The sequence below is a fragment of the Pholis gunnellus genome (genome assembly GCF_910591455.1).
Source record: "Pholis gunnellus genome assembly, chromosome: 9".
Classification (NCBI taxonomy): domain Eukaryota; kingdom Metazoa; phylum Chordata; class Actinopteri; order Perciformes; family Pholidae; genus Pholis; species Pholis gunnellus.
Genome location: NC_136535.1, coordinates 71275 through 97034, shown reverse-complemented (window position 1 = coordinate 97034; position 25760 = coordinate 71275). Strand labels below are relative to the sequence as shown.

General features: G+C 41.6%; 1 protein-coding gene across 1 annotated transcript in view; it reads right to left on the bottom strand.

Moving 5' to 3' along the window:
* The window catches only part of myo7aa (myosin VIIAa), a gene marked incomplete at its 3' end in the record, with an annotated part of 63473 nt that overhangs the window by 16919 nt on the left and 20794 nt on the right, over positions 1-25760 (bottom strand). The window contains exons 16-36 of the mRNA XM_079165603.1: positions 25495-25587; positions 22519-22613; positions 22262-22346; positions 21917-22135; positions 21265-21372; positions 20598-20807; positions 18476-18682; positions 17999-18175; positions 17253-17342; positions 17019-17146; positions 16366-16492; positions 15953-16072; positions 15003-15176; positions 12403-12630; positions 6222-6389; positions 5311-5428; positions 4357-4483; positions 3645-3814; positions 2731-2921; positions 1528-1652; positions 991-1137 (exon numbers count right to left, since the gene is read on the bottom strand). Of these exons, the coding sequence (XP_079021729.1) occupies positions 991-1137; positions 1528-1652; positions 2731-2921; positions 3645-3814; positions 4357-4483; positions 5311-5428; positions 6222-6389; positions 12403-12630; positions 15003-15176; positions 15953-16072; positions 16366-16492; positions 17019-17146; positions 17253-17342; positions 17999-18175; positions 18476-18682; positions 20598-20807; positions 21265-21372; positions 21917-22135; positions 22262-22346; positions 22519-22613; positions 25495-25587 (3107 nt within the window). The remainder of the gene's footprint in view (positions 1-990; positions 1138-1527; positions 1653-2730; positions 2922-3644; positions 3815-4356; positions 4484-5310; positions 5429-6221; positions 6390-12402; positions 12631-15002; positions 15177-15952; positions 16073-16365; positions 16493-17018; positions 17147-17252; positions 17343-17998; positions 18176-18475; positions 18683-20597; positions 20808-21264; positions 21373-21916; positions 22136-22261; positions 22347-22518; positions 22614-25494; positions 25588-25760) is intronic.

Sequence of the window (25760 nt, the reverse complement as noted above, 5' to 3'; positions counted from 1 at the left end):
GTTCTCCAGCGTATCTTTATATTGTTCTTGTTCTGCCTGTTCCGACCCTGTCTGCCTGTTTTTGACCTTGGATTTTTGCCTGCCCCTTATTGGATTTGTTTGCCTGTTCGGACTGACCTCCTGGTTTTGACCCTGCCTGAAAACAAGTAAAAAGCTAACTTGTATTTCTTGTCTCCGAGTTGTGCTTTTGGGTTCAAGTATCTGTAATCCTTACAGTAATATATATATATAATTCAGGTTAAGATTTGTTTTGGCTGAATATCATGGGGTTAACGTCAGGGTAAAGGGTTGCAACACACGGACATGAGCTGACGTAGAATCAAGACGAGGAAACATTTGGATCTTTAACACTTTGTGCGGGTTTCATTTACTTCACTAAAAGTATGTTACACACACTGGACTACAAACTTAAGAATTTCTGTGGTCATAAAAACGGGGCCGAATGTGCTGTTGTGGTAACCGACACAGTAAACTAAACCTATAGCAGTTATTTCTTTCGAGATTATAGATCAAAAGTAAATTGTGAGGTTAACTTATGCTTCTAGTATTTGGTTTCTTTATTATTTTCAGCTTCTTATGTTGCTGCTTTATAGTGCTCAGTTTTTTTTCTGTTAAAGCAATAGCACATTAAAATAAAATAAAGTATAACACAGCAATAATGTAACCGGTCTCTTGTACCAAAGCATATTTCAAAAATAATTTTCCTTGCAATGAATGAATATGCTGCTCTGGATCTGTGTTTGTTGCATTGGCTGTTAGTCACAAACCGGCCTCTGTCACATTGACAAGCTCACAGTTAAACCGGTTAACACAGAGTTAACAGAGTACATTTGGAAACCAGCTTTGTTCGGGTTAGGATTAGAGCAGTTTTGGTTGACAATTTAGTGAAGCCTGACGCCACACAGGAGCCTGAGTATGTTGAAATGGTCAAGACCATCAGTCTTAAACAGCGTCACGTCAGCTGTTTTTCAAAAGATATCTATGAAGGACATGCAGGCGTCCTGAGCCAGCTCCTCGTGGTTGACGACCTTCTTCAGCAGCGGCTGCTTCAGCGGCTCTCTGGTGCAGCTCCACATCTTGTCCTTCCCACGATTCTTAGTGACCATCACTCTGCTCAGGGTGTGTTTGGGAGGAGGCCTGGAAGAAGCAGGCGACATGTTGACATGACTGCGTGTCGATCAAATTTAAATTTACTGGTCACAAAAGGACCTGCGATGATGATAACTTCTGAACTGTCTGATTTCAAGTTTCCAAATAGACGATCTCGCTTAATTGCGTGCTATTGTTAAAATCATTCATTCCGTGAGTCAATTGATTTTATTACTTTGAATGATTCTATTTAAAGGGTACATGAAGAACACTAAAGGGCTGAGGACTGATCCCTGAGCTGCTAGATAACTTCAGGAGGATTAACAGTTGCTTGTGTCTGAAAGTATTTTCAGAGAATAATGGGCAAAACTATAATCTAAAACAGTAGGATGTTTCACGGATAAGTTCATTTTAATGTGTGTGTGTGTGTGTGTGTACCTGAAGTAGTCGTAGGAGAACTCCTCCAGCGTGTAGGGTTTCATCCTGTCGTCGCTCTCCGGCAGGACGAGCTGCGAAACACGAACCGACTCCTGTCGCTGGTCCGGCGTCATGGTAATCAGCGCCTGATTGGTTGGATCACATCAGATTACATTCATTTGACATTGAGGATTTTATCAAAAATGACTTCCAGTAGGTTTGTTCTCACAAAAGGAAGAGACGGATGTTTAAATCAGATCAGATTTAAACTGTTACAGCAACGTGTTAGCAAGTTTTGAATGTTGACATCCAAGTGTGCAAAACGCAGGAAACCAAAATGAGATTGGAAAAACGCAAGGCACTCTTTAAAAAGTGTATTTTATTACATTAAAAAAATACAACATTTTGTGCCCCCATTGGCTCTTAATCTCTCTTTGTTCTTTGTCCAATGCACAGGAATCTTTTAAATCTCTGCACAGAAGGAAAAGTAACTCAAATTCCCTTAATATAAGAAAATGTAAGTCTCGTTTTGTATTAAAGTCAAATTCTAATCGTCAACTTCCTTTCAAGTGACTGTGATGTGTTATTTTAAAGTCTACTGTGTGCTGGGTTTAAATTAAATAGAAAAGTACTCTTGATACTCCCTCAAAAAAACAGAAGTAATGGTGTGAGAGAAAAATATAAGAGCATCACAGGTTTAAACAGCTTACTTTGTTTTTTCTTTGATTAATGTCTTGAATGTAAATATAATTACAAACTTGCTTATTCAGCTTTCTGCTGCTGTGTGTAGAATGTCAGCTGACACATATGTTTGTTCCTGTTGTCTGTCATGGACATAAACTAACATCAAATCTCTACATTGTTCATTTTGATCCTTTACTGATGTGTTTCTTTGGATTCAGTTGTTTTCTGTTATTTGTTATATTTTTTTATAGATATATAAGAGAATAGAAAAGAAACTTCACTAATAATCAGATATTTTGTTCTGAAACTTTTGGTTGAACTGTGGCAAATTATTACTCAACCTAAAAAAACTTTTGGATAAAAAATTCTGAAATGAAGTTCCATCTTCCTGCAGAATGAGCTGTGCCCATAACAGGAAACAGCTTCTCACCATTAAAAGTAACGAGAAGCGGAGGAAGTCAGTGCTGTAAAGACGAGTCTCCTTCTGACAACTAAGTTCATGTCATAAATGCTCTTAGATGTAATGTCTTTTTCTCTCACCATTATTTCTTGCTGAGGTCGGGTAACGGAGGGCAGGACATAGACGCAGTCAGCTGGGAAATCTCCTCTCTGATTGGTCCGCTCGTTGACACCGTGAGCCCAGCCAGAGTTGAGCACCTGCTCGCCGGTGTCCTGGTCCAACAGGATCAGGTCTCCCTTCATGAAGCTCAGGAACGTGGACTCCTCTCCAGCTGTGGAAAAAGAAACACAGTAGGAGGTGAGATGACTAACTGGCATTTCTTCTATTACTACTGGTGTTTGGAAATCTCTCTAACGTATAATGTACTCAAAGTACAATAGTGTTGCAAACTGTTTCAGATGAACTATTTTTATGTGAAAATTGTATTATGAGCCAAAACTACCAAAATATTGCCACAGTCCAAAGAGGATCACTCACTCCACACATAAGGCAAACCACCACGAACTTACGACTATAGATTAGTTGCAATCATCCATTTTTGTATATATATTGATTAGTTCATCGAAAATTAAATTAAATCTACAACAATTTCAATCATTAATTGATTTATTTTCAAAGTTATTTTTCAGGCAAACATGCCAAACATTAGCATTAGTTTGTTGTCTAACTTTGTCATACTGTATGTGATACTAAACTGAATATTTCTGCGTATTGGACTGCATTTTATATTCTTATTCTAAAAGCACAACAAATATTTTTTAATTGTCACTATTACAGACATTTTAGGAATTTTTTTTAACCTGAATTTCAAAATGCTAAAACTTGTTGTCATTGTCTTAAGTAGATTTCATATATGTCACATGTAGATTTTCAGTTAGTACCTACAGAGTAATACTGTGAACGTTCACAGTATTACATACATATATATATATATATACAGTATATACATATATGTTTGTATACATTCGTATATCCTTCACTGTTCAGGACTTACTGGGGTTGGGGTTGTCCTGCAGCGCGACCACAAACTTGGACCTGTTCCTCAGGCCTTCCAGGAAGTTCACCACCAGGTCCCGGATGTCCTCCGCGTTGTTGGAGGTGAAGGTGTACTCATCTCCTTTGATGGTTGCCAAAGTGAAACTCTGACTCTGTAACTTTCCTCCCCTGAAAGCAAAACAAGTCCTCGAAATCAAACGACAAAATAAACTGATCATCAGCGCTCTGCAGAAGGACACATTTAAGCATTTTCTGACCAGCAGCACAACATCATTTGTGCCCTCCAAAACCGATTTCCTTATGTGATACACAACTGAAAATAAGGTTTAGTTAAAGGGGAAAATTGCTTGTCCAATCAATGCTGATGATAAATCTTTAGGCACAAAGATGACTTGGTAAACATTAGGGAGAGATTATTGTTTGGGTTGCATAAACTACTTAAAAGAAACAAACTTTGACTTCTTCTTTGACTTTATAACGAGGCCACCTCACGAGTTTAAATCCAACCAGCTGTATAAGACACTTGAAAGAAAAAAAATGTCCTCATAGGGAATTTAAAAGTTGTTGGAAGAGAGAAACCGGAGCCAGTTTGAAAACAGTAAATGGACTTGTACTAATATAGCTTGAACTTGAAAGAGATAAAATGAAGTGGATGAAGATGGAATGAAAGAAAGGACCGTTGAGTGACTACAGCTCCCAGCATGCCTCACCTGCTGCTGGAAACTGCAGTGATTTCTGGGAAGGAGAGCTCCAGGAGGACCTGCTCCTGCTCGTCTACAAAATAAACCCCGGTCCAGTTGACGGCCACGATCAGTTCGTTTTTAGGCAGAGTGGGACCTGAGAGATGCAGAGAGGAGAGGATGAAGGTTTCACACCTGAAGGATTCACTGTCCCAGTGACAATATCCGTGACATTATGTTCACATACTCTGCATTATATGGGTCCCATAGATTTTAATAACCGTCAATATTTAACTCATTTCTTAGGAAGGCTCCTAGAAGGGACTGTGTTGTAATACAATTGTCTTTTTATTAACTTTATTGTTAATATTTCATTAGATTTGGACTATTTCCTACTTCATGCTGCAGTTCTAGCTTATCCATATTTCCACAGGTAGTTTTCCTCATCTGCAGGATCTTTTTCTTTTCATTTCTTTGTTTTTCTTGCCTTCACGTAACCGTGGTATAATAGTACTTTTACTACTGTTAACTACCCGTTTACTTCTCTGTGTATACAGTATTACAGTATTACTTCTCACTTCACATATACATCTACTTGATTCATGTTTACGTTACAGTTTATTCATTTTGCAATTACTATACACCCGTCTACCGTAAATATATATTATTCCTTTATTGTTTGAATCACAATATGTTAACTTCTGCCCTATTTCACATCGTAAATTCTCATTTTTACTTGAGTGATTTTTCATTTTTATACATATTAATAAGAATCTGAAGACCTGAATTAGATCTAAGAATTATTTGCCAATGCCTGCATCTCTATAATTATCATGAATATGACAATAAAGGCCTGAAATTGAGGTGAAATAATGATTTGGTTGCTTATATTTGTACTTAATGTTTGTACAATGACCATCATGCTTTCTATGTAAGCGAAAGTTTAGCGGACTCAATCAACTAAAAGAGGTCGTAGATTCTCACCCGAGAACTTGAAGGCTTCGTAGAAACGAGAGAAAAGCAGAGGCCACTTGTGTCGAGCGAAGTCCACCACTTCCTCCTTCACCTTCTGAGGGTCAAATCTCTTCTGTGTGTAGATGCCCTGAGCAGCCCAAGAAAGAGAGAGAGAGAGAGATGTTTTATTATGTTCATGTGTGAATTGAGACATAAATGACTTTGAGGTGTTTTGGGGGCGGATGGTGTTACACACAGTCAATGGTTTTCTTTTTTCTAATTATTGCCCTCCAATATGAATGCAAGCAGAACATCCCCTGTAGACTTAAAGCCCATAAAAAACTGTTCACAAAAATATTAAAATACTTGGATTTGACTGAAGGTTTAGCTCAACCAGTCAGATCATCTGAACATCAAATGTTTGCATTATGCAAAGAAAAATATGTACTTGAGAATGTTTATAGGCAAAAATACAAAAATCATTAATCTAATTAATCTACATACATGCATCACCAAGTAACGTCCTATATGCAAAAGTGCGAATTCATATATTTTTAAACATATTCTCAAGTATCCATGAACAAAAATGTATTTCCTTTCAAATACAGCCAAACTGCTAGCTGTTCTGTGTAGTTAAGCAGGTATAATGTTTACCATGTTCACCATCTTAGTTTAGCGTGTTAGCATGCTTCAACATTTTACAGAAAAACCCAAATGTCAAGCAGCTGGTGGTGCTCGAGGACATGATAAGGGATCACAAAAGGAAAATGGATTCTTCCTCTGACGACTATGAAAGTCTGAACATTTCATGTCAATCCATTTAAGTCTAATTTGAGTCTAAATCATAGAGGTGGACTAGAGGCCTGGCTAAAACCTGCAGGTTCCCTTCTCGATAAATTCGCTGGGAGGACGTTGACAGACTTTGTCCCAGTGACGAACACCTTTTTGTGTGCAGCCATGATGAAATGAGCCCATTTCTCCACCGTCCTGGAGCTGCTGATCTCTCTATCGGGGATGTAGGAGGGGATGAGGCTCAGCAGGCGCTCCAGAAGGATCTCCAAACCGTAGTCGATGTAATACTGCTGAGAGGCCAGTTCTGCCAGGTCCTCCTGGGGACACAGAGAGACAGATACCGGTATGTTTGTTTGGAGGATTATTTTTAGATGTGAGGCAACTGAGAAACATGAATATGAACTTTGTTTTGTCTTGTCTGTCTTCTGACTTGTTTTTAATGGAGCTCAAGCGCAAGTTCAGTCAGGAAGACACTCACTCATAATCTCTGTCTCTCCTCTCCTTGGAATTACTCTATCAGCTGATTGGGGGCGTGCACTTTTAAGTAACCAACCAGTTTCCTTAAGCCAATCATATCGGTGCGGTCAACTTTAAAAGTGTTCTCTCTGCTGCTGTCAGTTGTCATTTCAGCTAAGCAGACGCGAAGCGATACAATTCCCCTTACCTGTTTAAACATCTAGTTGTGGGTAACTGAGACAATGACGGATCCCGACTTTGATCGTTTCAGGAAGAGTCGGGTCTCAACATCGATGTTTAGCCGGAGCCGGTGTTACGTCCCTACTGGTTTTTGAACCTACTGGTTTCCCTTCCGTTGGGAAAGCAGTTGGAAGCATTGATACATTTGGAAGTGTTCGAAGATACTCCCCCAGGTAACCAGTTGTTTCAGTTCACCCTAAACCAAAACGTTTCCTGAGCACTGACGAGGTGTGACTTAATGAATAAATGAATAAATGTCGACCAAGCTCAATGGCGGAGAGCAGCGTAGCGCCACCGCCTGAGGGAGTTTTACTATTTTGCAGGACAGGGTTCGAATCCACGTTGTTGCGATCTTTCCATTAATGTATTTTCTTCAATGTATTTCTTCATACGTGGCTGTGATGTAGTGCTCACTTATACAATCGTAATCCCTGCAATTGATATGAGATGTGGTTTATAGATCTCCAGCAATATGTTTGTGAATGTGTGACGAATCAGGTGACAGAGGCAGAAAACAGCGAACTCAACACACGCACGGAAGGGAAACCAGTAGGTTAAAAAACCAGTAGGGACGTAACACCGGCATTCAGCCCGCCAGGTAGCCGGCGCAGGAGCACTCGCCCAGCGCGGCGCAGCAGCTCCCCACAGACGAGCAAGAGGCCCTCTCGGCTCAGCTAGAAGTTCGCGGTGGTATCCGAGTAAGGCTAACAGTTACTCGCGATAAGTCGATCCATCGCCGGTGGGCACACTGGAAGAATCAGGCTCATCCCGAGCTCCGCGGGCAGAGTCGCGTCCCGTACTCTTTCTCCACCAGCAACTCCTGGCCTCCAATGCAGACAACAACGTAATTTCCACTGGTTAGCTTCATCCACTCCATCGATGCTGGTCTTCAATCTCTGGTAAACGATGCTGCTTCTATTATATTAACATCGGCGCCACCAGGACTCCATGTGGCAACCAGTAGCCAATCAGCTCCACAGGACAGTTCAGGCTCCTCGCGGTTTAACAGAGACTTTGTTTCCGCGCCTCGTCATTTCCCGACAAATGAGGAAATCATGGGTCTGACACACGTCTGGAGCTCCGGAGCATCACTCATTTAATCAGTATGATAGCACCTGTTCCAGTAGTGGAAGTGGAGCGCATTCACGAGACTACAATCATTATGAGCGGAAACACAACTAAGCAGCAGTTAAACTTAGTTTATCATCTCCGTAGTGATGGGCGCGATGTGTACTCGCGGCAGGTATTATTATGAATATGAGGCTACAGCTGACTACAATCCCTCCTTGGCATTGTGGAGGTTGGTTCATGGCTTGTGTTAGCTATACCAACATTCTATAGGTATATCTATGGTTAACACTCGTCTTTTATTCTTCACAGCCATGTTGTTGGTACGCCTCTGGTGTTTTAGAGAATGATAACGCATAGAGCTGGGTATTGAAATAGAGTTCAACAAAGTCCAATTTGAGAGTTCCTCATGCAAAGGTCCGGAACATCAAAGTGCGTGATGATTTACATTACATCGTATCTTAAAGAGGATTGTGTGCAGCAACGTTATTTGTGGTTTAGACCACTTGGTTCAGCTCTATTCCTCTTTTTACATCATAGTTGGGCAGTGAAATCATGCGATAGGATTCCGATTATTGGGCTCGTAGCTCATATCAGTGCCTCTATTATTTTGGAGTGAGTGGGTGCGTTTGCTCAAAAGATTTTGCTTAGTGGCGCTTCACCTGGCTGCTTTGTATAATCATAATGGTCTCTGGACATATGAAACACACTGGGTTAAACTGCAGGGGTGGAATGAACATGTAAGAGTCTGTCCATATTGGTTAAGGCTGATTAAAATGTCCACATTCTGTGTTTTGGAGACTGCCAGTTGTGAAGAACGGCTACCGATGGTGAAGTGTGTCGGTAATGAGAATGCGTGCGTGATGAGGTGTGGGGCATGGTCAGCGGAAGTAAAAGACCAAATCTAAGTTTAAACTGGCAGAGATGAGTTGATGTGCGCAGAAGAGCAACACTGGAGTAGTGCTGTTATTCCTCAGAGCTCCAGGACCAGGTGCTGTGGATCCAGTATTCTGCCACAACCGCATTCTTGTGACTCCTTACGGGGACGGATTAGTGGCAAAACATCCTTGGACATTTATACATCAAGTCTAATTGCCTCAATTCAGCTTCAATTCAATTCAAGCTCGTCCCCTAGGGATGCGCTTTTCCTCTCCTGCTCGTTGGATATGGCATCTTCCTTTTCCTAAGATGCACAATCTACCTTGATGACAGGTGCTGCGCTGACCTGCGTGTCAGATCGCTGTGCAGTCACTGGAATGGTGTAACATTCTACAAACAAGCTGGTGATTTTCGCTGATTCACTAAAATGTCGACACGGATGCAGGCCATCCGCGGGTTTTGGGGGTGCTGTCAAGGCCTGTGGTTTGCTAGACACAAAGGGTAACTCAAGCTCATTAAAGCCTTAATATGTACGGTAAGTGATGCATATAACTGGTGGTGGTGTCATGTTGACTTTGTTTCTGGCATTTTTGCATGTCATTTAATTTGTCTAATAGCATTATCTCATTCATGCAAAATGTTCTTTATATTATCTCTAAAACTACCTCTCGCATTCTATTGTTCAAGTGGATCTTCGCATCACGGTATAAGACCTTTGCTCTCAAGTCTGTTGGACTCACACCATTATGGTCTAATTTGTACGTGACTTGGCTGGTAACTCATGGCTTAAACACTCCAAATGCGGAAGTGCTGCACAGTAGTTGTGGCTTAGATAGACTCTGGGTTTTGCCCTGTCAAATCCATGCTTAAGTTCCTCCGGGTAAGACCTATTAGTTGCTCCACTATTCTTACCCCAGGTAACATTCCTCTATCCAAAACGTGGTAGCAGTTGGAGGTTATCCTCACTAGACTCAACTTCTCACCTCAGCTACACTCTGGGCACTCTTTTAGAATAGGGCCGCTACTTCGGCAGCTAACAAGGCATCTCCTCTACTACCCTACAAAATTGGGTCGTTGGTCATCCTCTGCCTTCACGTCTTACGTCCACTCTGATCTCAACACCATCTTTGAGAATCAACGATCATTGAAGCCTTAAAATCCGGTAAGGAATGCATATAACTGGTGGTGGTGACATGTTCACGTTGATTGTTATATTATTGGTAGGTCACATTATTAGTATCGGCTCATAACACTAAAGATATTTCTCTAGCGTGCTAATGGATAGTCTCTCATCACGGTATAATACCGTGCCCTCCCTGCTGTGTTTACCTTACTCTATTTTCCTCTGGTGTGACTCGACCGTTTCCCCATCTGATTGGTCTAACACTGTTTCTCAATTTCCTGGTCTCACGTGACCTGGCTTATCGTGACTGTGCTTCCTAGGTGAACGTGACCTGGTTTAACGTAATTGTGTTTCCTAGGTGACCGTGACCTGGCTTAACGTGTCTGTTTCCTGGTCCGACGGGACCGCTTTCCATTCCTAAAAGAAAGATGGGTCTGAGGTGCCCTATTTCTCATTTCCTGGTCTAAGTGAAAAGAGACCGGTCCAAGGACACAATTTCTAGTTTCGCAGTCAGAATGATATCATTTCTAGTTTCGCGGTCCGAATGTTGTGAGACCTGTCAAAAGCTTGACATACGTTCTAGTTTCCCGGGCGGCCCGGTCTGGTTGTGCTGAGGCAGCAAGACCCCCAACCATGCTGTTCTGCGTTCTACCTTGAACCCCCCTATTCTGCTCTGCGGTCTAAACGTGACCCCCGACTATCCTAAACTGCGGTCTAGCCTGACCCAACCTATCCTTGTCTGCGGTCTAGCTTGACCCTCACCTATCCCGTCCTGCGCTCTGGCCCTCCGCAGGGCCGACCCCACCATATATTTCGGGATCTGTTGAAATCCTACCATACTTCACTATGGGCTGTCTAGACCCGCACTATCCTGTATCTGCGGTCTAACCTGACCCAACCTGTCCTAGTCTGCAGTCCTTCGTGACATTCCTCTATCCTTGGCTTTGACTAAATTTGACCTCTTACCTCTGGTCTAACATCTACTCACTCATGTTCTAGCCTTCAATTCCCTTTTGACTAATTTTCTATGTTCTTAGGAAATTCACCACAGCAGTATAGTAAGGTATTTATTTATTCATATAAATACATTTCTTTTGGGGGATTAGGCCTATTGGACCTCAGTATCCCTACCCTCGGTGATAGTACTTCATGATGGAGTCCAATCCAAAAGTCCAAAGACTTTGCACTTTTCATATTTGCATGTGTAATAAATCATTGTTAAACTATAAAACAAGTCTCTCCTGATTGAACTATTATTAGTACCCAAAAACCGCAATTCACTGTAGAATTACAGTACTTTTGCCGATATATATATATATATATGTATATGTGTATGTGTGTGTGTATATATATATATATATGTATATGTGTGTATATATATATGTCGTGTATATTTGTTCTATGAGATATGTTGTTTTATGACAGGGGTGTCAAACTCATTGTTGCTCTGGGGCCGCATCGGCATCATGGTTGCCCCCATAGGGCCGGTTGTCGCCGGGGGGGGGGGGGTGGGGGGTGGGGGGGGGGGGGGGGGGGTGCTGCTGCTGCTGCTGCTCCTTCGCCGTCGTCGGCGGGGGTGCGCTGCTGCTCCTTCGTCGGCGGCGGCGGCGGACTGCTGCTGCCACATACGCTGGTGGAGGTGTGTGCGCGCGGATCGGGGAGGAGCTCCGCCGTGCGCGATTTCCATTTTTTTTTTTTTTTGCTGGTAGATTCGCGGGCCACATAAAATGACGTGGCGGGCCGGATCCGGCCCGCGGGCCGTATCTTTGACACCCCTGTTTTATGATATATCCAAGGTGACTTTTTTAACATCTTTTATCATAAATTATAATAAAAAATAATTATAGTAATTATAAGAGAGGAAGTAAACTGTCACTTAAATATATATTTGCAAAGGGCCTTCTACTACTCCCTAGCTTAAGTTCTCACAAACAAATATATTACAACATTTTGGGAAATAATCATATTTGTTTTGAGTTAGATGACCACTCTCACATCTGTGCACTACGGACAGAGTAGCTTATTACCCGTTTCTAGTCTTTGTGCTCAACTAAGCTAACTGTCTGCTAGCTCCAGCTCAGGCGAACCTCCGGTCTGCCAAGTGAAGCCAATGCTGAATTGTCTTAAAACTTAATTGCATTCTCTCTACTGACCAGTAGGGGGCGACTCCTCTGGTTGCAAAAAGAAGTCTGATTGTATAGAAGTCTATGAGAAAATGACTCTACTTCTCTCTTGATTTATTACCTCAGTAAACATGAGTTTATGGTCTCAATCTCTAGTTTCAAGTCTTCTTCAATACAGCAGAGACGTGTACGGCGTCTCTACGTCACTCCTCCGCATTCCAAATATGCTAACTTCTGTACATTGGTTGCGGAAAAACCAACATGGGCACGGCCGTAATTTAAGATGGCGCCAAATCGCCAAACTCGTTCACTTCTAATATACACTCTATGCTCCAGCTTCATACTTGTCTTAATCAAACTCTCAGCAAGAAAGCAAATTTAATCTTATATCCACAAAATGTCAATTCTTTAAAGTAAATAACAAGACATAAAAAAACGCACCCTGTCACAGCGGTACTCTCCGAACTTGACACCCCTGACGGTTTGTTGGTAGATGAGGTTGGTGGCGACCTGGTCCTCGGTGGGGGAGTGCCAGGGCGTGAAGATCTCCTTCCTGAAGAACAGCCTCCAGGGGGCGTTCCTCTCCTGGGCTCCCTGCTCCTTGGCGTACTGCTCGCACTGCGACACGGCGTCCATCACGTGGTCGTTCCCACTGCCCAAAGACGAGACCTGCAGGAAGACAATCATTCATTTCTGCTACTACACACAATGATTTTGAGGATTATTATTATTTTCTAATGGGATTTAGTTTCACTAGTGGGAAATCAAATAGTATATTTAACAGACAGTTTGTAATCTGCACTTTTAATCTATATTCATTTATCATTATCGAAATGTATAAGAATTATTAATATAATTGTAAAGGACCAGTTTCAGTTTTACAATTTGAAAGTGAAGACATTTTGGGAAGGTGAGGACATTGAGACACATAAAGATACTTGGCTTTGAATAATAATTTAGCATCTGATGGTTTTTCCAAGACTTCCATTAAACCCAGTGCAACTAAAAATTTCAAAATTCATCTCTTATCATTTTTAAATTAGATACTCCAAGCTCTACTATAATAGACACTGTTACCACTTTTGAAGGTTTTTTAGAGATCGTTTAGATAATTTATATTTTTTGAGTAATATTTCTCACTTCTTAACAAAATAAATACATAAAAATTATGTTATGTTTATTGATCGGTTGTTTTAAGCTTCACTGCAGTCACGTGTAATATGAAATGCTTTGTGTGATGTTTAAATCAGGGGACAAGCGCTAATGGCAACGGAGGCCGGTAGCTATTATTAACTTTGCTACATTTTTGTCTGAATTTGTTGTGTTTTTGTTTTTATTACTGGAGCACGTATGGCAGAAACTGCATTACAGGAATGCACTGTTGTTTTTGTTGTGTGGCATAAATGGACTATGGCACAACTGCATTTTGTTGTGTAACACTGAGTTGCAGAATGACAATGAATGATGCTTGAATCCTTGAATCCTTGAGTTCTCATTTGCACACTACAGTCTGAAAATATCATTTTAAAAGCACAATCATGCACATTCTGCATCTACTGCTGAGATTTAAAGGGCAAGTTCACTGCTCTCTGATGAGATCTTCAAAACAAAATGACCTAGTGATGGAGCAATGTATTCCTCGGTAATTTCACAGAGGATGAGGGAAGAAAAAGTTAAAATTTCCAAAGACCTTTATATCCCCATTCGGGTAGCAGTTTCATTCAGAAAGTAGGTAATATATGATGGTATGCTGGCACAGTTCATATTGATTTAGAAACTTTGTACAAACACAATAAAGTTGGTACAAGAGGCGAATTGTTTAAAGATAGGAGTGGCCAAGAAGTAGAACATTCGGATGCTGATGCACTTCCCTGATGCCGCTCTAGCCAACATCTGGCTACTGTAACATCAAGACAACCGTGAGCGTGGTACACCAAGAAAGGGCTTCATGCAGTTCCTTGAGTTTCACACAGAAGTGGCTCAGGAATACCTGACCAAGTTTAACGCGGATGTCGAACACGTACAAGAGGAGAACGCATTCCTTTCGCAACAACGCAAAAAAACATCAGGTCGATTTAAAACCCAGAGTCTCAGTCCGCACAGCTGCTGCTGCACATCTTCCAGAGAGGGTCAACCTGAAAAACCCAATGCGTTGCAGAGAAAAAGGCTGCTCTGGGAAATATTGAGATGCAGATGTATGACATGCAATCTGTTCCTCTGCTCACAATCAGCACAACTGCTATGCAGTGTTTCACACAGGCAAAATAGGATTGAAAGAAGAAAAAGGGACAAAAAAGTTCCTGGAGACAAAACGGACACCCTACCTGATTGACCGACACCTTGACTGAGATAGTTCATGTTGGAATATTTGCCATTTTAGTTTTGCACAGCCATGGTCAAAAAAACTATTTTGTTTGTTTTTGAACAGCCATGTTTAGGCATTAAAATACACCCATCTTCTTTGTGAAAACTACTTCCTAATTCTGTTTTTGCACAGCCATGTTTAGGCATTGAAAGTAAGTTGTATACTTGTTACAATGAAATAAACCCAATGTCCCCATATGAGGAATTCATTTTTTGTGAAAAATACTTCCTGTTCAAAGACAATGCTTAGGTTTTAAACGTATTAGGTCCTACTGATCCCAAATAGCTAAGAGAAATAAAAATGCATATCAAACAAAAGCTTGGGTCTCAGAAAGTTTCATTAAAATTCTCAATCTTCTTCCACAATTTATGAAAATGTAAATATTTTTCATCAAAAAGTGTTGAATTTAGATGTCTCCTGCTTCACTGCAAAGCCAATCTGGCATATGTGTGCTCGAGGTTTCAACGTGATGTCACACTGGAGTAAAGTGCATATTGAACCTGGATTGACTGCAAACTAGTTGTGATGTCACAAAATCATCTGGTCCAGCTGTTCAACTCAGATTTAAGGTAAGCAAAGAGAAACTTTCCACTCTCAGCAGATGACTGTTGGGGGCTTTAAGGGTTAGTGGCTCCTCAGTGCCAGTGATGGTCCTCACATGTGTGTGTGTGCCCACCTTGTCAAACAGTGCGATGTAGAGCGAGAAGCCGAAGCGGTCCTGCAGGTTGATTTTGTCGGACAGGGCGTTGCAGAGCTCCTTGGCCGTGGTGGAGGAGTCCGTCAGCAGTGTTTTGGTGGTACCGTCCATGAACGTCACCGGCAGCATGATGGGCTTCTTCGACTTGGTGGCCTGGAGAGAGATCTCAGAACTTAAGCTGAGTTGTTTCCAAATGAAAAACCTGTTGAAATCACTTCACATCCTCGCTCTCAAATCAGTGACCTCCTCAGAGTCTGTTACCAACAGATCACTGCGTTCTGCTCACACCGTCACATTAACAGTTCCTTTGTGCAGGTCTAAGTCATCTTTTTTTCTTTCTTTTTCCCTCTGACTCCCACAATATTGTGTTTATTTATTACTCAGACTGTCATGCACACTGCTCTTTGACTCCACTCAATTTTCCCTCTACTTTAAAATTTTCCACTGTTTTAAATCAAATAATTCTTTATTTCTTTCACTGCCATGTATCTCTTATTCTTTTACTTTATACTATACTTCATGTCTTTTTCTGCTTTAATCAACCTAAACACAATATGAAACAGTCTTTTCGATTTTCTGTACTTACAGTATAGCATGGGTTTAGTCCCATTGTTAAAAACCATAAAGCCAAATTGTGTTTAAGGTGTGTGTGTGTGTGTGTGTGTGTGTGTGTGTGTGAGATTTCAAGTTTATTACCATTGATTGTAAAGCTGTAAACTGGATATATCTTCGAAATATAAACAGGATTAGAATTATTTAACATTGAAGGGTGTGGATATCCAAGAACACTGTGATGATTTATAACACTGACGCATTCAGAGAAAAAAGCCTTCTAATTTTAAATAAAGGAACATTAAATAAAATAAAAAAAACATTCCCATGATATTTTTTCTTACACCAATCCCACCTGTGTGTGTGTGTGTTTGTACCTGCAGCTCCAGCCAGGAGGGAGGTTGTGTTCTCGTCCCGTTGACAAACGTTCGTCTCAGTCTCTCCTCACAGTACGGAGCGTAACCCGGCGGCCCGCTGTTGATGAAGTTCCTCAGGTACTGTAGGTAGAAATACAAAACAAAAAGTGAGTAAATCCCTGAGGTAGCATCCAGAGGGCAATATAAGAAAAATAATAAGTAACAATAATTGACAGATAATCGATCGGGTTGTACGCAAATTTAAACGTATTAGCTTACTCACAGAAAAACTAAAACCTCTTGCTGTATGTCTAAATGAGGATCAATTCAGAAAACAAACACAAAAAAAAACATATGTGAACTTTAAGATGTCTTCCTCCTGCATATTTCAATTGAATAGATAATAAAAATCCATAACTTTTGGATATCCTGACCTTGACAAATTTGTCTGAAGGGGCGAAGCAGCCGACACAAAGAGAGATGAGGATCCAGCCACGAGCGTGAGAACTCTTTGACGGGTTCTGACTCAGCTGCTTGCTGATCTGACAGTAGATCTCGTCCCTAACACACACACACACACACACACACACACACACACACACACACACACGCACACACACACACACACACACACACACACACACACACAAGTATAATCCAATTACTAACTGACAAGTTCAGAAATAGAAGATGGAAAGTGATTATAAAGCCACAACATGTCTCCTGAGCTCTCTTAAATTTAAGAGAAAGTTTACATTTGTGATTGAGAGGCTTTCAAATCTTTTCCAGACACATTTGGATGCATAGAAATGTGAATTGTCTGTTCTTCTTTGCTGCTGCTATAATTTAGGAGACTCTTTTTGTTTCACAATAACAGCAAAGATATCATCTTGTGGGTTTCATAGATGCACACATTATATTCAGGCTACACAACATTCTTTGATGTATTGATGCATGTAATGAATTCATTGCAGTGATATCCATGTTATTTTATGAAAACCACAGCCTCATGATGACGTAAATGTGTGTGTGTGTGTGTGTGTGTGTGTGTGTGTGTGTGTGTGTGTGTGTGTGTGTGTGTGTGTACCTCAGTCCTGGTCTCAGGATCCCGTTGCCGATGATGAAGTGAAGTTTCTCCAGGTTGGATGTTGGCCGGTCCTCCAGCATGCTGTTGCCGTGGAGACCGTGCTCGCCATCGTTAAGGCGCTTGGTGACCTGAAACGCATCAGACTGTGACTTTTCTACTTCGGCAACATGCCGCCTAGAGATGAATCCACTAGAAAGGTAGTTTTTATAATCCCGCCGTCTCTCTGTCTCTCACCTCCTCAGTGATCTTGGATTTCTTCTTCAGGGTGAGGGACACCAGTTTGTGTCGGACGCTGTTCTTCTTGTGGCTGTCAGTGTGAGGCGTCTGAGGGCAGAACAAGACAACTGATCAGAGATGCTCACATGATACGTACAAATGGGACTCTCCGTCTAGAGTCCAGAACCCCAACATCCGGATATTCGCCGTGAGAAAAACTTGGCTTTTATTTGACTTGACTCATTTGACATGCAACTGGACAAGAGGATTAAATTAAAATTAATTTAAAGATCTGCCATTCTCCAGAACAACTTTCTTGCAGGTTTTTTTTCAGTTTTGGCGGGATGTTTCTCCTATTTGTTTTCTCATGGATGGCTTTTTTTTACATCTCAACACATCAAATGAAGAGAAGAAGTTAGTTTGAGCGAGTGAAGAAATAAAGAGGGAATGCAGGAAATTGCATTTGTTTTTAGATATCTCCAGTTAGAAAACAATCTTTATACTCTTAAAAGTTATGGAAACAGTTAATAAATGACCTGCACCCTCACCCAAAAAAAAAATGAACTTACTAATGTAAAGTTTAAAAGCATATATACAATTTTAAACATGGACAAGATGAAAATATACTGTGGGTGTACATCACATGTCCCTCCACTTAGGGAGGTAGGAAACATGGCTGATGAACTAACAGCAGCATATCAGAGAGCAGCTCTAGTTATAAACTTTAACTGTATAAATCCCCTCCCGCCTCTCCTCCCCCTTACCTCGCCCTCCCCCTGCAGCGCCTGCAGCTCTCTCTTGTACGTCTTCTTCCCCAGCGTCTCGTAAATTTTGGTCATGACGGGGATCTTCTCGCTCCCGTCGCTGATGGCCGTGTGGTACTTGGGCTCCGGCAGATCTCCCATGAACCTCAGCACTGTGATCCACACCGCCAGAGCAGCCTGGGCCCAGGACACAGAAGATACATTTTTATTCATTCAAGTTTGCCAGATGAAATCTTATCTCGAGTTGAGGACATTCTCCTATTTCTTAAGCAAAATAAACTATTTAAAAAGCCTTTCAGATCAACTGAAAAAATGCATCGTCACAAAGTTTGTTTGGCTGCAATTTCAGAGCTGGGGACAGGTTTAAAAAAAATTATTTGTTAGCCAGACACAAGCCTATTTCAGACAAACAAGTATCTGCACAGCTGTATTAAACTGGTTAGTCTGCCGTGGGATCAGGGGTCAAAGGTGACCTACCAGCTGGTCTCCCTCGTCGTCGTGGAACAGCAGAGGCTGTTTGAGAGGCCGTCGGACGTAGGTGTGCGTGGTGGTGCCCTGGAAGTAGGTGGCGGCGTACTTGGCGAACTTGTACTCCGATAGATCCTCCTCTTCGTCGTCCTCAGGCAGAGGAAGAGCCTCGTCCAGATCCTCCTCCTCCAGCTCCCGATGGGTCCGCTCCAAGTCCTGCAGAGGAGACAGGAGCTTCAGGTGAGACTCTCCAGACTGAAACTTTGGTGTTTGTCTTCTCTAACTTTTAACCACTAAGCCTATTTTGAGCCCTCCGCTCGAACATTTCATACCCACACTCTAAGGGGCTTATCTCGCTAACTACAAGGTCTATTTGAATACTTTCAATGGTATTATAACACTAACACTTGTGATAGTTTTTTAATATATGTACCTATCAGTGTATATGTTATTGGTTAATGCTGAATGAATATAACACACAGCTCAAATAAAAAATGTTCAGGTTCGCCTGAAAAGAAAAGCACTTTTATTGATTTGAAATGATGCAGTCCAAGGCTTAAACTCTCTCAAATCATATCACAAGATGTCTTTTGTCCTTTTTAAAAAAAAATTGGCTTTGATAGAGTGAAGTATGCCTGAGAAATCAATGCCGGTGTACAGGTCAGCTTTGGTCAGCCAACGTCAATTCTGATTTTAGAAACAGCCAATATAGCTCTTTTATTGGACTTTTAAATACTATATAACTATTTATTTCACTTATTGTATCACTAATAGTGTTCAATCTATCTAATACAGCAGTTTGGCATCATTTTGAGAGCCTGTGCTATATAAAAACCTGTAAAATATGGCTAACTTTCGTCAGAATTTCAGTTTTACGGGATGTATTTGAACCTAACACAGCCTGTAATCGGCCGATTTGCGCAATTCCCACAGTTCTGAATCCGGGAGACTCTGGGCATTGTAGTCATTCGTTCTTTGAGTTGTTTGACCAAATTTTAAGCCAGTAAAATAATCGAAAACTCTGATCCGCCCCCATGGGTCAAACCCATTGGCCAAAACTGAAATTATTATTCATTCGTCATAGTACGTCGCAGAGACTCAGTTTTTTTCACAGCAGAGGAGAGAGACGGCTTCGTAATGGCGGCAGGATTAATTTATTTATTTTTTCGATTTTCATCCAGGAAACATCTAAAAGGTGCGGAGCGTTTCAATTTTTATGATGATGGGCTGAGTTGATATCTGTGGCAGATCGATAGTAACTTTATAACGGTTTAAAGTAGAATAATTTGGAGGCGATAGTTCGATAGTGTGTTCTGCTCGTGCTGCTGGGTATGAAGTGTGTGTGTGAAAGTGCCGTAGGTCGCGGCTGGATCGATAACGAAGAACATTGCTCGGCTATAGTACTTTGTGTATATATATGTTTTTGAGTGATTAAAATAGATTACATGGTCCATTTGATCAGAATCTCTTCGTCATGTACGTTTTTGAAATATTTTAAAATATCATTTAATTCGTTCTCAAAAGTGATTTGTACTACATGTGTACACTCTTCGCCCCCCCTCCAATTGGGCTCCGCTCGGGATCTAAAGGTTAAGTGACGAGAAAATTCTCTGACCTCTCAGACAAATGTCAAAATAATGTAATTAACCTGTTAACGCAATACAGTTAGTAATTCAATTTAATTTTCCCCTAAACTATTTGCCGTACATTCTCCACTTTCAAATAACCTAGAATTATTTTTTAAGTATACATACAGCTGAATAAATGTAAACTCTGTCACTTGTTGTACTGTCCCAACACTGTCCAAACATTTAAAGCAAAAGTAACTGCAAGACTTTTTGTTATTAATTTATTATTTGTTAAGTTTAAATCTGACTGAAAAAGGACATTTCTAAACTGCACAAGGGGGAAAAAATTAGTCATCACAATGAATTTTCATGACCAAAACAAATCTGAGGGGTATTTAAATAACTTAAAGAGGTAATGGGATATTTTTTAAAGGACCTGCACTTAGAATAAATCCGTGGAATATCAATAATTGTAAGATTCCTTTTTCAACTCTTTTATACATATAATCGCGCTGACAATACAATTTGCGCCAACGAACAACGGAAACCTTTCGTTGACCCACCTCAAAGCCAGCAGGAGCCTGTCCCTCCTGGCCCGGGAAAGAGGTCGTCGTCCCCAGGAAGCCGAACATTTTGTCCACCATGTCGGAGTCGTTGACAGGTTCTAAACGGGCCTTCTCCATCTGCTCCACCATCTCCTTCTTCCTCCGGGCCTCCTCCTTCTCCTTCTTCTCCCGCTCGGCGTCCTCTTTGGCCAGATGGGCCAGACGCTCCTAGGAAAACCACAGTGTAATAATAAGGATAATATCTGTAGACAAAACAGGCATCTGTACTCTATTTTACACGTTGGGCCACTTGGTTTCCTCTGCTGGAACGATTCACAGCTCAAAACAGGAGGAGGGCGCTAAAGTTTTCAAAAAGCTCACAACCAGTGTGGTCACATGCACCTAAGTAACCAGGTCAATCTGTACTGAGGAAAAACATCAGTAATACTATATAGTATTCATAAAAAAATGCGTAAAGATATGAAAAAGCAGGAAACACAAGCATGTGACAAATTAAAATACAGAAATGTTGTCTGTTAAACATACTGATTAAGACAGGTGGGTGTCTGCTACAAACAAAGTCAAGATATCACAAACTTGAATGATGCATTCTAATCCATTTAAAGAAGATACATAAACGGATGTTTTGAAAATGTCTTCGATGTGTTCTTTGTTGAACTCCCACCTGATGTTTGCGCTCAGCCTCGGCCTTCGCTCGCTTCGCTGACATCTGATTCCTCAGTTTGGTCTCTTCAGCCAGACGCATCTTCTCCGCCTCCAGCCTCCTGCGGTACTGAGGGGGGGGGGGAGAGTCCACTGTCAGAAAAGAATGACTAGATACCAAAACAACACGGGCTCAACCCCAGTGGGCTGCTTTAACATCTCAGTTAAAAATCTGATTTAAACTGTGTTCAAGTCAACAGCACTGAGAGTGTTGAGGTGGTGGGGACAACTGAAGTGGCAGGGATAACATTAATTTAAGGGATTGAATTAAGAAATTAAGTGAAAAAATAATAATAAAAGCTAGCATTCAAAGTTCACCCGTCCTCATCAGCTCATCAGGTGTGGGAGAGAGAGAGGTTGAGTGAGCTAGAGGGTGAATGAGGAGAGGGAGCTGCATTGGCACAAACAAAGCAGTGAATCAGAAGAATAAAAGTTTTTTTTACTTTACGTTTCAAAGAGGTTTTGTTTCTATAGCACAAATAAACACACTCACACCTCGACACAACCCTGCAGGAAGGTGCCGGATTTTGAATGAATGCAGACGAAACACACGCTTCATCCTGCTGTGGCCCATCTGCCACACATGCCACTACTGTGCATGTGTGTGTATTTACCTCTCCCTTCAGCCTCTTGTACAGTCGGCGAGCGATCATGCCTCTGGTGTAGGCCTGGACGGTGATGACAGCCCACAGTCGGTGTCTGAACGCCCGGCGCACCAAGAAGCCCCGACAGCGGCCCTGGAAGCCCGTGATTCGCTGACGCGCTACGTTGTACGACGCACACAGCTTCCTGGAACGGACCAGAGCCTGGAGGCGAGAGAAGCCCGCTCGCATCTGAAGGGGGGCACAGGAACAAAAACGAAGAAGAAGAAGAAGATAATATTTCTGATAATAATGAATTACTCGAGCTGAGCTGCATCATAGATCACAATCATGCTGAATTGATGTGTGAGTCCTCACAGCTCCATAGTTCTTCCGACACTGGTACCCTCTCCATGTCTTCTGGATCCACACAGCCGACTTCCTCATCTTCAGGAAGTTAGATCTGATGACAGGAAATGAAAAACCAGATACCACTCTTATTTGAATACTTACATGACAAAATATTTTATCACCCAAAAAAAAAAAAACTGCATTCATCAAAATCTGATCGGGGGTTTAAGAGAGCATGCAAGGCGCATCCAAAAAGTTCACCAGACTGGATTTTTAAGGCCTACCTGTCCTTGAAACCTCGAACCACCTTCTGGATGAGGATGACCTTATCTGTGATGGCCTTGTCTCTCTCGATCTCCAGCAGCATGTCGTGGTGATCCTAAACAGCCAGAGAGAGAACTCGTTTATAACAAACACGAAATGCTCTGGTTCATCAGTTTTGAGAGTCTAATCACTAAAAATCACATTGCATCCACAGAAAATCAAAGTTTTTTAACCCTGTTTGCAGAAACAAAAGGTTCAAACTTTGGATATTTTAGCGTAAACAACAAACAACCCAGCAAAAGCAAAGATTATCACTGAATATCCACAACTATTCTCAAAAATACTGCACTTCTGTTTCACAATTTCATCAGACAAATTGATAAAAAATGACCAACAGCTGCCTAATTATATAACTAGATAATTAGCTAACATCATTCCATAGAGAGATAAAAAAAAAATCAAAAACAAAATGGAGGTCACCGGAGTCATACGACTTCAGCCTCTAGGAACCATAAATGTCTGCACATCATAGTAATCCATCCAATAGTTGCTAAGATATTTTAGTCTAGCATTGTCCCCCCCAGAGTAACTCCACTAAAAATAGCTAAATATATCCGCTTCCCAAATTGTTGAAAGTGATTTGTTTGTCATTCTGAAGTCAGGACACAGTAAACCAAACACTGTAGTTACAGCACTTTTCCCCCAACATGCTTTGATCTGACAGCTTTCTAGTTTGCTAACACGACACCTAACAGACCATAAACTTCTCCTGTCCATCCGTCCTGTAGGAGGAAGTGTGGGTACTGCCCTGCATTCAACCCCCCTGCACTTTCTACTTCCTGTTCTGCTTCCTGTCCAGCCGAGCGGTAAGGCCTGATAGAGATTAGCCTTAAATCCGGAGGAGCCAAGACATTTGTGTGAAAATAGACCTGAATAATCAACTTCAAACACAATGCAGGGGCGTGATACAGAAAAGTGTCCTCCAATCTCCGCTAACTATGGAGCCGTAGATTCACCCGGTTCATTAATGTGACTTCTTTTTTTTTTGCACACAGGAAGTGGAATAAAAACATGGAAAATCTTAAACTTTCTCCCTTACCCACCCACATCATTCTATCCAGGGAAGACGCATCACTTGTGGCTGCTGCATTTTAATACTGGTACTCAGAATATTAAGGACACTAGTTTCAGCTTTTAAGATTTTGACCATTTCACTAACCGCTGAGGAACAATGTAAATACCTTAGGAACAATAGTAGGTAGTCCCTGTTTTACCAGTTTTTTAAAATGTTAATCTATTGTTATCTACACAACATTTTGCTTTTAAAACCAACGCTGTCTCTTTACAGTCTAGTCTAGTCTTGACAGACCTTTCCGATGTGGAACTGAAGCCATTGCATACATCTATGCTCTCTCCAAAGCCGCAACACTCCATTGACAAAAACAGTAATTTTACATTGCAGAACACAGGAGTTGCTGGTCTTCTGCAATCTCAATTGGCTAGTTAGTTAGTGCTATTGTGGGACTTTGATGAACACTGTTCCATGCATTTAAAACTCAACATATTTGGTGTGTAAACATGTCATCGCTCGATCAGAATCACACACTGTGAAAACAAACTGAGCCTAAATCATCATCAGCTGATATTTTCATTTAACCTCTGGGGAAAGAAGTGATAGTGTTACCGTGGCAACCGGCTAACGGATATGCCTTACCAGTGACCTATGGACAACATCTGTCCTCACTGGGCGGGAAACCAAAACACACACACATTCACACATATGCAATAATAATACTCATATAAAGTTTAAATACACAGAAACATATACACACCTGATGGGAACTTAAACACCTTTGGTTATTTTCTCACCATCTCTTGTGACACACACACACACACACAGCAGGAAACAGAAACACACACACTTTCCCATCAGCAGGCACGTGAACTAGATCACAACAGAGCCTCACTACTGGGATGAACTGGTTTATTCCCAGTAAACTGCAACTGAACAGTTCAAACAAAGTCTTTCTTTGTATAATGTGTTGAACGCTGAGAGAAACAACTTTATTAGCTAGAAAACTGCACTCAGAAGAGCAGGTCGTTGATGCACTCAGCTGTATTATCACTAGTGGCCCCTACCGGCCTGGGGCCTGTTAAGAGCAGGCAGTCAATGGCAGTATAAAACTGCTGATCCTTGAGCATGCAGCCACAACTGGTCACCCAAAATATGATGCAGTTTACATTGCAACAGAATGCGAGATTAGCCATGGACAGATGCAGAGGTGCTCACTCACAGTCACAGAAGCACGGACTCGCAGACTCACGCGGTCACACACACAACCGAACGCATAACTTCTACCCAGGCGGACAACTGGCTGAGATAATAATGTGAAACGCTCAGCAGCCCCTTCATTAGCTACACCTGTTGATTAATGCAGATAGCCAATCATGTGGCAGCAATGCAATGCATAAAAGCACCCAAAGGTTCCTCTCTCGTTGGCTAAGAACAAGATAACGCGGCTATACGGCTGGAACAGGCTAACCAGAAGTGGGCAGTAGACGATGGAAAAACATTACCTGGTACGCTAAGTGTGACAACTGCTGCCCCATGCAGATGTTCGGGTCAGAGACTGCTGCTGCTGGTGGTCGTATAAATGTTGTGGGGGATATTTTCTTGGTACACATTGCTGGAATTGAATGGATTTGATGGTTGGCAAGACATCTCATTTTAGAATTTGGCCGCACAGAATGCTTCTGATATTGATGATTGATACCAGCAATCATGACAGCAAAGAGCTCCTTGTTGGTATCGGCGTCATGAACCTGTAAAGGATTTACTCAAACCACACCAATATAGTGATGTGTCTTTTTTTTAATTCAAGGTCAGGAATGGCTTTTCTGTTTTCCTCCAGGCTGCACCCACACATCATGCTGTTTCATCTTATCGTTCATCAGATCTCCGAATTGAGCGGAGCCGCCTTTTGATGCAGTCTTACCTTGAGGAAGATCTTGGTCTTTCCCATCTTCCAGTCATCGTCTCTGCCGAGCACCGCCTCAGCGATCCTCTGGCAGGTTCCCCTCAGGTCCTCCTGGTGGACGAGAGACACGACAACAGATTGACGAGTTGTAACTGTGAGTGTGCTCCCTGAGACTTTGAGCTGACTGCTCAAAGTTAGCATGCTAACATGCTCATAATGGTAAGGTTGAAGAATAAGTATTAGTTTTCTAATGAAAAGACCAACACTAAAGATGAATTTGTATT